At 51.0% G+C, this 12,818-nt stretch overlaps 5 protein-coding genes across 5 annotated transcripts; 2 read left to right on the forward strand and 3 right to left on the reverse strand.

Moving 5' to 3' along the window:
• Positions 1-688: 688 nt before the first annotated feature.
• Positions 689-2,856, forward strand: BDV37DRAFT_14409 (uncharacterized protein). Its single transcript, XM_032078863.1, has one exon. The coding sequence runs from the start codon at positions 837-839 to the stop codon at positions 2,244-2,246; it is 1,410 nt and encodes a 469-aa protein (XP_031936324.1). The 5' UTR covers positions 689-836; the 3' UTR covers positions 2,247-2,856.
• Positions 2,459-4,809, reverse strand: BDV37DRAFT_13714 (putative GABA permease (Uga4)). The gene is made up of 8 exons (XM_032078795.1): positions 4,629-4,809; positions 4,407-4,552; positions 4,301-4,348; positions 4,098-4,245; positions 3,516-4,048; positions 3,365-3,451; positions 2,922-3,306; positions 2,459-2,850 (listed from the first exon to the last, which is right to left on the reverse strand). The coding sequence occupies exons 1-8, from the start codon at positions 4,717-4,719 to the stop codon at positions 2,672-2,674; spliced, it is 1,617 nt and encodes a 538-aa protein (XP_031936325.1). The 5' UTR covers positions 4,720-4,809; the 3' UTR covers positions 2,459-2,671.
• Positions 4,810-6,100: 1,291 nt separating this feature from the next.
• Positions 6,101-7,194, reverse strand: BDV37DRAFT_275639 (aquaporin; the record flags this gene model as incomplete). Its single annotated transcript, XM_032085428.1, has 3 exons — positions 6,101-6,447; positions 6,504-6,804; positions 6,853-7,194. 3 exons carry the CDS (start codon positions 7,192-7,194, stop codon positions 6,101-6,103), a joined length of 990 nt encoding a protein of 329 aa, XP_031936326.1.
• An 863-nt stretch (positions 7,195-8,057) lies between these two features.
• fhpA (flavohemoprotein) lies at positions 8,058-10,023 on the forward strand. Its single transcript, XM_032078798.1, has one exon. The coding sequence runs from the start codon at positions 8,688-8,690 to the stop codon at positions 9,936-9,938; it is 1,251 nt and encodes a 416-aa protein (XP_031936327.1). The 5' UTR covers positions 8,058-8,687; the 3' UTR covers positions 9,939-10,023.
• A 1,399-nt stretch (positions 10,024-11,422) lies between these two features.
• BDV37DRAFT_288003 (putative GPI anchored protein) lies at positions 11,423-12,007 on the reverse strand (the record flags this gene model as incomplete). Its single annotated transcript, XM_032088204.1, has 1 exon — positions 11,423-12,007. One exon carries the CDS (start codon positions 12,005-12,007, stop codon positions 11,423-11,425), a length of 585 nt encoding a protein of 194 aa, XP_031936328.1.
• Positions 12,008-12,818: the final 811 nt, after the last annotated feature.

The raw sequence follows: 12,818 nt of genomic DNA on the forward strand, positions 1-12,818 counted from the left end.
AAATACCAAATTGGGTAGCAGAACAATATCGCGTTCTATAGGATAGACGGAAGCTCTTAGATATTCGGGATAGAGGTGGACATCTCGATCTATACTGGAATAGGAAACCCGACGAGATGAGCATGAACTTGAATCATGGAGGAACATCGGCATGTGGAGTACGGTATATAAATATCCGCTACTGGAAGTTAATACAGAATCGTGCCGGGAACCCGTGAATATTCTATATAGGAATTCTCCTCTGTCACACAATGAGTCACATGGATTGAATACGAGATAAGTGGAATATGAGCCACCCTAGGGAATGGCTGCCGGAGAAGTTAAGGAACACATTGCTCGCATTGAATGATAAACCCTGGTGGTTTTTAAAGCATATAGTATATTCTTATCAATCGAAAGATACAGGCGGTCATTATCAAGGGCAAGACTCCATCCCACAGCTTCTAGACTCTCTCTGATTCGTAATGTAGGATCTGAATCCCCGACCCCAGGTGCAGCAGAGTAACCCAATTCAAAATCTTCCTTGCGCCCTAGGTCCATCCAGTCAGGATCGATGATTCTGCGTTCCAGTGGATCTGGTGGATCCACTCCGTCAAACTTCCTCAAATGGAACTCATGTTTGGCGCCTTATCTGCAGTGCAACAGTATTAATAACCTCGGATTCCCAGGAATAAATTCTCAGTTCTTAATACGGGATAAATGGGCTTTATAGCATCTTACGGAAATCAAGAGGTGGTGGATATGTTAGCAATTTAGATATCTTCCATTCCTTCCCACCAAACAAGCAATTCGCTACACTATCCAACAACCCTCGAAACCAAGACAACCCTGGGAAAATGCTCCGAGACATTCTGCAAGGTCTTCAGGGCGTACTGAAGACCTCCACAGTCACCTATGGCGTCATAAATGTCATACTCCTGCTGAGCCTGGTCTTCATCCTCGCCGTCCAAAATGGAAACACATGTACAACGCGGAAGAAGCTCAGACATTTGCGAAGAATCGGCCTATCGACCAGCAACATGGCAGATCAGTATGAATCCAAATACGACGCACCAGAAGGAACCACGCCCGAGGGACCGATACGCATCAAGGCGATCTGCGTTCACCCCATCAAGTCATGCGGCCGGATCGAACTGAGCCGAGCTTTACTGACCAAGACCGGATTCATGTACGACAGATGCTTCGCGTTGGCCACGGAGCTGGGCAAGAACAATCCCGCCATGGAATCGAAATGGCGATTTATCTGCCAGCGCACAAAGCCGACCATGTCTCAGATCAAGACGGAACTATGGCTGCCGCACGAGGAGAGCAACCAACATGACCCGCTTGTCCAAGCCGGTGGATGTGTCGTGGTGTCATTCCCTGACCCCGATGGGCCTGGCCGGTTCGATTCTCTGAAGAAGCTCTTTCATACAGGGAAGCGCTTCGCAAAGCCGGAAGTGCAGTTTATCGTACCTCTCCAACCCACGCCCGCCATGATAAGCGAATACAAAATCCAATTCAAAACATTCGGCATTCACTCCCGTGACGCAAAAGGTTTAGATATGGGAACAATTCCGTCCGTCGCAGAAGCATTACCGAAATTGAAAAAATACTTGCGCATCGCAAACAATCAGAATCTTACCCTGCTAAGATGTACATCCGATACCCTTGTCCGTACAGATAAAAACCTGGCACCACTCGAACACATCGGCACACCCTCTGTCCACGGCTATACGGACCAGCAGCCAATCAATATAAACAGCCTGTCCTCCGTCCACGCTGTGTCCGCACTGCTTCCAACGGAAAACCAACCCCTCAATGCCTTTCGCTTCCGCGCGAATATCTGGATCACGGGTGCCCCAGCCTTCGACGAGGAGACCTGGAAGCGGTACCGCATTTTGCCGAAGGGCAGTGACGCAGAGCCACGGGCTGATGTCGCACCGACGGTGTCGGTTGTTTGTCGGACGTCGCGGTGTACGATGCCTAATGTGAATCCGGAGACTGGGGTGCCCAGCGCGGAAAACCCGCCTGCAGAGAAGAAAAGGGGGAAACCGCAGCCGAGTGCCACATTGATTAAGTACCGTACGGTCGAGGATGGTAATAAGTCGGCTCTTGGGTATATAGGTATGCACTGTGTGCCTGAGGACCGGGCCTTGCAGATGGCTCAGGAGCAAGAGAAGGGGTTATACGTCGCTGTTGGTGATGAGATTGAGGTCCTTGAGCGTGGGGAACATCTCTATGGCTCGACGGCTAATGACTACTAGACTTATGATGCTAGATGGATAGACGATTATATATAGATTTCATGACCGGTTATTTTCGGAGTTGCGTTCATCTTAATCTCTATAGTAATGGTCTTATTCAGTGAATTAGAATAGAATGGACGGCTATAGGGTGTTGGTGTGTTCCGTTGACAACTACACCGACGACGAGGCTCTTGGACAGCTCCCACGGATTCCGAATGTTATGTATTATGAATGAAATGGTCTTAATACATTGTAGTGACTTGAATATACGCCCGTACCGCAGATCAGACATACAGAGGGTATGATTATCGCATATAATGTCTATGACTGACGGAGAAAAAAACATGTATAATATAAGAGTCGAAATGAAGTGTACAAAAGCCAAGTCTCGCTGTAGGAACTCTAACTGTAAGGGATATAAAAATTAAACAAGTACTCCAACTCTAAGCCGACTTTTCCTGCTGTCTTGCTTCATCCCCCGACGCGGAGTCTGTTGCACTCGCCGGCGCATCGATAGTCATCTTCGGGCCGGTGTACCATTTCCTCGCGAACAGAACGTAGTAAGTCATCGCGGCGATCCACACAAAGCCATTGATGACGATTGTGTAGTTCATATCCTGGGCTAAATATATCCCGTCAGCATTGACGAAGAAGACACAAAATATGGACAAGGGGAGAAAGAGAGAAACACACCGGTGGGATTCGGCCCCATGCTAGGGAACATGGACAGGATCAAGCCAAACAGCAGCCACACGACGGCAATCGTTGCCAGTGGACGACTCAGGATTCCAGTGTAAAATTCGCCCGGTCGGAAGCGCGTCTGGCCCCAGATCAAGCGGCAGAGGATGGGCGTGCCCCATGCGACGTAATTGGAGGCAACGAACAGGGAAAACAGCGCATTCGCGGCGACGGAGTTGATCAGGCACAGCAGGCCGAAGATGATGCAGACGATGACCAAGCCGCAGATAGCACGGACAGGTTGGTAGCGGACGCGCTTGCTCACATGGCGGAAGTAGCCAGAGAAGGGCAGAGCGCCGTCACGGGAGAAGGCCCAGACTTGACGAGACGCGGCGACGATCTGTGTTTACCTATTAGTTCCATGATCGATGTAGACGTTGGGTATTGAGGGGGCATACCAGACTGAGGCCGATCAGGAATTGGATGACGATCAACACACCCATGAAGCCGAGCGCTCCTCGCTTGCCCAGCGCATCGAAGTAGACCTGTTGGTCGCGTTTAGCACATGGTTACCGGGTGTCAGATGGGGATCATAGGAAGAAGTCCTACCTGCGCCATAGGTTGGCCATACACCGAGTTCAGAGTCGCGCTCACGTCTGGGTTCATGCAGGCGGCGATGATCGACAGGACGAGGAAACCCAACACACATGCACATCCAGCCGACCAAATGATTCCCAGCGGCACGGCCTTCGCAGCGTGGAGCGCCTCCTCGCTCATATGCACGCAAGAATCGAAGAAGCCAATGGACCAGATCGGAGCCAAAAAGGCCAGGACAAAGGCCCACCCGGTCGGCCAGGTGGTAAGGTTATCGACGTGCCCATAGACAAATGAACCCGAATTGAGCTTTTCGCCACGAGTGACCTTTCCAACAGGGAGAGCGATAACGGTCGCGACGATAATGGCGACGTTGATAAAGATACAGAAGGTTTGGATCTTGGGCATGATTTTCCCCGTATAGATACCGCAGAGGGCATGGATGATGATGAGTCCGACATAGACGCCGTAGATCGTGCCGTTCGAGGCCGACCAGTTTCCGTCGCGAGTGATAGAGACACAAGCCAGCAGCATCAGAGAGAGCGTGTCTGTTCATTAGCAGGCGCCTTGTACAACCGTGGGAAATAGTCCCCTTACAATCCACCGAGCACATTCCTCCAATCAGCCCCATTGTATTGCTGTATCCAACCAAGAAGCTCAACACCTTCTTGTACTTATCACCGGCGAAGTAGTGCGTCCACCAATAGAGACCTCCAGCAGTGGGCATCGCGGACGCCATATCGGCCTGCGACCGTTAGTTTCTGTCGCGATGGGAGTGTCGCATCCGGGGTAGCGATTACCATGGCAAGACCGACGGTGAAAATGAAAATACTCGCGATAAACCAACCCTACACGATTAGTATCTGACCAGCATGCGACAATAATGCAAATCAAAGAAATACACACCCAAACCATACCAGCCGGCCCGGCGGGCAACGAAAACGCGAGGGTCGAGGCGATTGACGGCACCAAACCCATGATACTAAACGCGACGGCGAAGATCTGCACGGTCGAATACTGTCGGCGCAGCTCCTGCTTGTAACCCATTTTCGCTGCGCACGTTAACGATACCGGGCCATTTTTGACGCCGCTCACCCATCAGGTTGCAGCCGAGAGGGACGAACCTACCCAGTAACTCCATATCACCAGGATCCGCCAGGCCGGCCTCATCGGCGCGGGGATGAGCCTGGACGGCTGCTTGCGATTCCATCTTGGCCATGCTCCCTTGACCGTGTGTGTCGTGTCCAACAGGGAGGGTTCTGGATACTGATATCGCCGTGGGCGTGTTGAATGAGTCGAACACCCACCTGCGGAGGGCGTGGAGTCTTAAGGAATAGGCTTGAGGGAACCAAGGAAACGGATCGTAGACTATCGGAGTGGATTCGTGGATAGCCCAAAGTTTAAGATGCACCAGTCCTGGGAACTATTCCCCTATCGGCGCCGGAATGTTGCAACACAGTGGAGAAAGCGACGGATATCCCCAATGGGGTAGGGATGAACACCTCTGGGACATCCTGTTGGCTTGGGAAACACGCCCCTGATTCAACGCTGTGATGGCCATGGAACTCAAATTGTCTCGATTTTTTTCCATGACGGACAGGCAGCCAAACCTTGCAGCAAAAGAACATATGGCGTTGTGACGGGTGGCCAATGAGTTCGGTGATGCTCCACCTGGCACTCAGACGTGGGTCTGTCGATCCCATGAGTCTCGATTCAGCGTAGGCAGACTCAGGAATATTTAAGACGATGACCTTAATTCCTCCAGCGCCGGCGTTCATCCATTATAGCTATCTGTATTTGAGGAAAATGTCATGCATTGATAGTGCAGACGTCCCCTGAAGAAAACTCATGTTGCGATCCTTCGCAATGGCAGAGGGGAGTTAGGGCTCCAGTTTTCCCCTTTTAGTCCACAGCTGAGTTCAGCCACTACTGCACCTGTAATTAACCTAACACCATTGATCATTCTGATCGCAATTTCGCACTGATCCTACCCACAATGCCTTTGTGACGCGACTAAACACTCCTTACGTCGACTGTTTAACGAACAAGGATACCTGCATGGTTTCGGTCCAGAGGGACTCGGGTTAAGCGAATACAAGGGCATAGACACATACATTATTATCTTCGTGTCATGCCATGTTGAGTAATAAAATCTCTCGTGCTGTCAACGTCAACTACCACTTAAGAGAGAAGTCGCTATGGGGAATTCAGCCAGGGCTGAAATCAAACACTGGAATTGATTTCCTTTGAAGCTGCGAGAACGGAGTTGATCTGATTTGGGCCTAACGCAACACACTATCGACCAAAAGGGTTAAGCCACCAACGTGATGCGCACATGCCTTCCCAACCACCAAGTACTAGTAACTAATATGTAACCTTCCACCCAAGACTCCCCCCACCACCAAGTGTTAATCCTTGCTGGCGATGTAACTACATTTATTAACAATTATAATTGACTACAGGTTCATATGTCGTCCTTACTGTCCCGAATTGGACACAGCTAGGTCGACTATCGAGAATTATCAGCATTAAAAGTGTCCAACAGTCCAATGACAGGATCCGTGGCGTGTCTGATTCCAGCGAGGCCGGTAGACAGCGTATTAAACCTGCTCTGCACCGTTGACGGGTTGCGGTTGCACGCCCTGGCCATTTGTCGGCGAATTCCCGTGGTTTAGGGTGGACGTGTCGGAGAACTGGACCGACGGTCGGTTCGTCGCCATGTCCAAGGATCCGGGGCCGTTCTTCGCTTCCCACTCGTTATAATCCTGTCCTGGGTTGGCGGTCTGGTATTCCATCATCTTCAAGAGACCGAAGAAACCGCATGCCAGTAAGGAACCCAGCAATGGACCGACCCAGTAGATCCAATGGTAACCTGGGAAGCTGCGGTTGATGACATCCGGGCCGAGGGAACGCGCGGGATTGAGGGAGCCGCCAGTATAGTAGTCGCCTACATTGATGGGTGTGAGACAAACGGTACATGACAGCTGCAAAGGACAGGCTCACCAATCATCTCCGTGACGAAGAAGACTAGACCAATTCCGACCGGTGCCAGAAAGGTTGACTTGTGTTTCACCACCGCCAGCATGATGATCACAAAGACCAGTTGCGCGGTGAGGAACATCTCAATAAACAGCCCCTGCGAGATAGAGGCGCCTCCTCCTAGACGGGTTGAAACATTCAAAGGCCCTGGAAACAGGGCGCTGACCACACCGGCCGACGCAATGCCACCCACAATCTGAGCCGCGAAGACTAGGACCCCACGGATAGGCGACAAGCCGCCCACGAGGCATAGGGCCAGGGTGACCTGTTGTGGTTAGCCTTGATACTGTAGACGTCACACGGGCAACATTACCGCTGGATTGAAGAGACCGCCGGTCACCCGGTAAAAGGCCCAGACGTTAACCATCAAGGAAAATCCGAACGACAGGGAAGAATAGAGCAAGTTCGAGGTATTCGGCGGAGCACCGGGCACTGGTGCGGGCGTGTTGGCCACCTGAGTGCCAGCGAATGAAAAGAACAAGAACAGGAAGGTTCCCACAAATTCTCCCACGACGGCAATGACATTGTTGCGCACGGTATCTTTCAGATGCAACATGGGGAGTTGCTTCTGAGTGGAGCGGTACACTGGGGCTGAGCTAGGGTGCCCGTCACTATCAGCGCGATCAGCGCGAGCTCCCCGTTTCAGAAACTTCATCTTGCTATGTGGATGGTCTCGAATTTACTACTTGGAGACGGAAGACAGCACGATTCTTGCGATTGACCAGCTCCCTCCAAAACCCTTCGTAAATTCTTTCTTGACGCTTCACCCACCGCTTCTGCTAAGATCGCTAGCTTTTATACTCATATCGGATTACGAGGTCGAACGTCATGACTTCAGTTGATTCTTTGCTGCAGTTGAACTCTGTCCGTCCAAAAACGACCGCATCTGGCCAGGTTCCTCAGTGGTGGAATCATGGAAGTGATGAAAGACCGGCCGCAACAGACATTTCCATGGTTATAGTCCAGAGATCCTGCCTCATCAAGAGTTTGGTGGCAGAAAGTCCTTCCTGCGCCCACTGACCAAGGGCTCTGGCCGGAGTGGCCGAAGTCTAGACCTCTCGGCGGTGAGGGCGTAGTGAAGAGATGGAGCTTCGAATGCAGACCAAGCAGATGAAGTTGCTATCAATGATTAATGCTTCACTAGATACAAGAGAGAACTCTCAGTATTTTTCACCTTAGTTCAAGTTTTCCCATATAGATCAAAGCGTAGTTCTATGATCAAGAACTAGGAGTAGATCAATGCCATGCCAAGCCGTCGTTGTGAAGGGTCCCCACTAGAGAACATCCAAAAAAAAAAAATGGGGGCTTGCGCACCCGAAGCCCTATGATCTCATGACTTCCACTTGTTCTCCTCGTCTCCGATGTCTACGCTGAGTATGGTCGTACTGTGATACATAGGATAAGCATGATCCATTTGTCTTACTCTCCTTCCTTTTTGCTCCGGCTCAGCCACTGCTTGCCCCGTCGTAGCTGGATGGTGCCACTGTCGACAAGTCTTCCCACACTCGCAAACCCCGAGAATTTAGCGAACACGGACGAGTTTCCCGAGAATTTCCGACGAATGGGCTGATAGCATTACGAAAATCTTGGCCGCAGTTCGCGTACACACCGCAAGAGAGTCAGTAGTTCCAACAGAAATCAGTGCGGAGAACAAGGAAGACCACGTACGGGGTATGCTGCAGATTGTTCAACCTGCAGCATCTTCCCTGCTGGTCATGAGGGTTGAGAAACTTGATACTGGGAGAACGCATCGACCAATCAGGCTTAGTCGCTTATCATTATCTTGGCTCTGATTGCCCTCAAGCAAACAATTCTTCTGGCATTTCTTCCAGACTCGTTGCAGTCTTCCATACCCCGCGGAGATGTGATGGACCGCGGAGATAGAGCCCAATTATCGGCCTCCCAGAGAAAATTTTACCAAATATCCACAGTCCCGGTGTTCATCTTCGGCCGGTGACCAGGAACCAAAAGAGTTAACCTAAAAAGAAGAACGAAAAATGGCAACACGTTGTCCAGGGGCATGCGCTCATCTGTGGTATAAATACCATGGCCGAGACTAACGTTCGCAGGAGGGGTAGCCCTAAGTTACTGAACGTCACATCTCACCCCTCATCTGTTTAATCAGTCCTGCAGACCAATCCCTTCACCATGCCGCTCTCCCCCGAACAAATCCAGCTCATCAAGGCCACCGTGCCCGTCCTCCAGCAACATGGCGCCAACATTACTACCGTGTTCTACGACAACATGCTAACGGCTCACCCCGAGTTGAACGCCGTCTTCAACAATGCCAACAAGACGAACGGTCATCAGCCCCGTGCCCTGGCCGGAGCCCTCTTTGCCTACGCGTCACATATCGATGACCTAGGGGCCCTGGGTCCCGCCGTCGAATTGATCTGCAACAAGCACGCATCGCTGTATATCCAACCCGACCAATACCAAATCGTGGGCAAGTTCCTGTTGGAGGCCATGGGCCAGGTCCTCGGCGATGCGCTGACCCCCGAGATCCTCGATGCCTGGGCCGCCGCATACTGGCAACTCGCCGACCTGATGATCGGTCGCGAGGCCGAATTGTACAAGCAGGCCGACGGCTGGACCGAATTCCGCGACTTCCGTATCGCCAAGAAGGTCCCCGAGTCCTCAGAGATCACCTCGTTCTACCTCGAGCCCGTCGATGGCAAGCCCCTCCCCAAGTTCCGCCCCGGCCAGTATATCTCCGTGCAGGTTTTCGTGGACTCGCTCAAGTTCCCCCAATGCCGTCAATACTCCCTGAGTGACGCTCCACGGGAGGACTACTACCGGATCAGTGTCAAGAGGGAGGCAGGCCTCAACACCGCCGACGCCAACGCTCCGTCTCACCCCGGATACGTGTCCAACATCCTCCATGCCAAGATCAACGAAGGCGATGTCGTCAAGGTCTCCCACCCCTTCGGTGACTTCTATCTTTCGGACGCCGAGAGCCCCAACCCCATTGTTCTCATCGCCGCCGGCGTGGGTCTCACCCCGCTCACCTCCATCCTGAAGACCCTCACCTCGAACCCCCCAGATGCCCCCCAGCGCAAGATTCACTTCATCCACGGTGCTCGTTCGGCCGCTGCTCGTGCCTTTAAGAAAGATATTGACTCCCTGGCGGAGAAGTACCAGGACCTGCACGCTACATTCTTCGAAACTCACCCCGGTGCTGAGGAGAAGCAGGGCGAGGACTACGACCACCAGGGCCGTGTTGACCTTTCCAAGCTGGACAAGTCCAAGGATCTATTCCTCGACGATCCCAAGACGGAATACTATGTCTGCGGTCCGGACCGTTTCATGACCTCCACGCGTGCTGCGTTGGCCGCTGCGGGTGTCAGCGAGGATCGCATCAAGCTGGAGCTCTTTGGTACCGGCGGTGTGCCTGTTTAGTTTGATTTCTTTTTCTGTTTTTCTAGATATAGACCATACCTAGACTACCTGTCTATAGTTTAGATTCTCCTCTCTTGCCGTTATGAGTTACGATATAGCATAATCCAATTTCATATCGATTCCACATCTATCTTTACTGTTTCTATAAACTAAGGGGTACTGTCACAATAGTCATGAGGTGGTCCGAATTACCATACATACTATCAAGATATACAATTTGTAACCAGATGCGAAAATGCTCCGACACTCTCTCATGGCATCTGCTGGGTCGATAATCCTCAATAAAGTGGAGCTTGCAGAGGCTGTACCGTGGAAAGCTGGGTGTTCGCCGATCCGCACGGGTAGGGCACTTGGGAACTCCATCATCTGGACCTCAGGATTGACAGGAACTCTTTCTACATTCTATTAAAGTCTTATGTTTGCGGGTAACTGTGATGCCTTTTTTCAGAAATTTCGGTCCACTTAATTGCTGCGGATTTCAGTGACTTGGATTCCGTCCAAAGCTTTTTTTTTTTTTTTTACTCTGTTTCCTCCACTCTCCGTCCTGTTGTTTAGATATATATATATCTGTGCAACGAAGGACAATAACAACAAATGTTGCAGTTACGAAAATCATCGCACAACTGAGAGTGTACAAGACTGTCTTCAATTATTGATACTTTTTTTTCCAAGGTGGAAAAAACATCTCTAGAGTGAAAATCCCAAATGACTCTATTTTGAATACTTTTAACTTGCGCAGCTTTTAGTAAATTTTTCAAGTTTTAGAAACGCCTCGGAGAATAAAGCATAAATTCTGGAGATAACTACACTGTCTACTTTACAAAGAGAGCCAAGTCTTAATAATTGTAATCCTTCCGAACCTCTATGTTCAGTTGTAGCCACTAATTCAAGATTTCAAATCAGAAAAAACGTACAAAGAATTGGTTGAATTCCGGTTAATATTCAGCCACCTGTGAGGGCGTGCGACCCACTAGGCCAGAAGGTCAGATAATTCTGAATATACGGTTCACAATACCCTGGATCGCACCGATATAGTATACCGCCGTTACACCACTTCATCGAAGATTTGAAATTCCAACAAAGAAAGCAACATGAATGAAGGACAATTCTGCTAGAAAAGCAACATTTCTTTATTTCCTTCTTTTGGCATTAGCTCTAATCTGTTTGATAATTTTCACCAATCGCTTCTCCTATTCAGTGTTTCAGATGTCATATCCAACTACGACTACGGCAAGTTACGATAGCGACAAAGAAAAAACTTCACTAGTGAGGTTCATTACTAGGAATATAACCATATCATAACAGTATATATATGTCAGAACTCAAAATGTATATCCATGTACATGAAGACGCAGTCAAAACGCCATGGTTCCCATTAACTTGTCGTAACCGAAGGATATTATTTCCCGCTTAAATCATGGTATAGTGTCACATAGTATTTCGTACCGAAAGCAGCGATGGTTATGAGCTTTTTCGTTGTTCGTTTACAGAGCAGCCATGACACCCAGGACACCGGCGACACCGGCAATACCGGCACCGAAGCTGAAAGGAGTGGGCATGGCACCGGCGCCATCGCTGCTGGTGGAGGAGGCACTGCCGGCCGAGGAGGAAGAGGAAGAGGAAGAGGAAGAAGAAGTACCAGTGGTGGAGGAGCCTGTAGAGGTGGTGGTCTCGCTTCCGCTGGCGGAGGTGGTAGAGACGGTCGCGGTGGAAGTGGGCTGTCCGTTGGTGCCGGTCAGGGTGGTCAGTTCGCTCAGCCTGGAGCTGGCCTCGGACGCGATAGAGGAACCCCTGCTCTCGGCATCGGAGGCGATGGAGGAACCCCAGCTTTCCGCGCTGGAGGCAGCGGCGCCCGCGGCCGAGGTGATGGAAGAGGCGGCGCCGGGGACACCGGTCTCAACGGCGGAAGCGATGGAGGTTGCGGCACTGGCGATGTCAGAGGCGATGCTCTGGCCGCCGTTCACGGCGGTCTGGGCGGCTCCAGCAACATCGGAGATGATGTTTTCGATCTGGGGAGCAGCCAGGGCGGAGGTGGCAGCGAGCAGGGTGGTGAGAAGAGTCAACTGCATTTTGAAGGATGTGTATGTGGGTTTGTGTATAGAGATGTGGATAGTTTTAGTGGAAGAAGCAGTATGGGAGTGATAATCCACAGATTAGATTGTTGATTGTGGGTTGATGATCGAGATAAATTTCCCGTAGATCTGGAGAGTACCGGGCTCCTTAAATATTCGCTTCTCTGCCCTGTGTTGATGATAGAAATAGATCGGCATAGCAGTCGCAAGTATGGCTCCAGTGGCAATGCATTGTGATGGAGACCACAGCCACGAATCACCGTGGGCTTCGTCGCCCGACTTACGTTTCATGGTAAAGTGTGCTTGGGTCCACGGCTCCACACCCGTTTTCCGGAGGCTTCCATGTGGAATGGAAAGAGGCATCGTTCCCTCCATCTGGTGATGTTCCGGTCAGAAGGTGTAGTGTCTCTTGACCTTCACTCTCGCCAGATTGTACTATGAGGTCATGACAGACGTCACCTTAGACTACTATCCAGGACGACGAGCTCTCTAGGACGCTCTAGCACACTTTAGCACGGCGAGTACCCTGTCCTTCGTCGAGCCCGAGGGCCGCGAGTTGCGTTGCCAAGGCCACAAATCCCCTGTCCTGACCCACAGCACACTTTGTCATATTTCTATGAATAGCCCCTATTTTTGCTCAAAAACCAGTCTCGCCCCAGGACCATTGCTCCAGGCTGCCACCGAATGAAAGGAAGATCGTCCGCCAGTCCCGGTTTTTGTAGACTTGGCATTCGTCCAGTCTGCGTGGTGGGTAATGCGATCCAGTCCTGATTGCTGTAAAGGATGACGTTGGTGGTCTTGGCTCCGT

Source organism: Aspergillus pseudonomiae (genome assembly GCF_009193645.1).
Source record: "Aspergillus pseudonomiae strain CBS 119388 unplaced genomic scaffold BDV37scaffold_106, whole genome shotgun sequence".
NCBI lineage: Eukaryota > Fungi > Ascomycota > Eurotiomycetes > Eurotiales > Aspergillaceae > Aspergillus > Aspergillus pseudonomiae.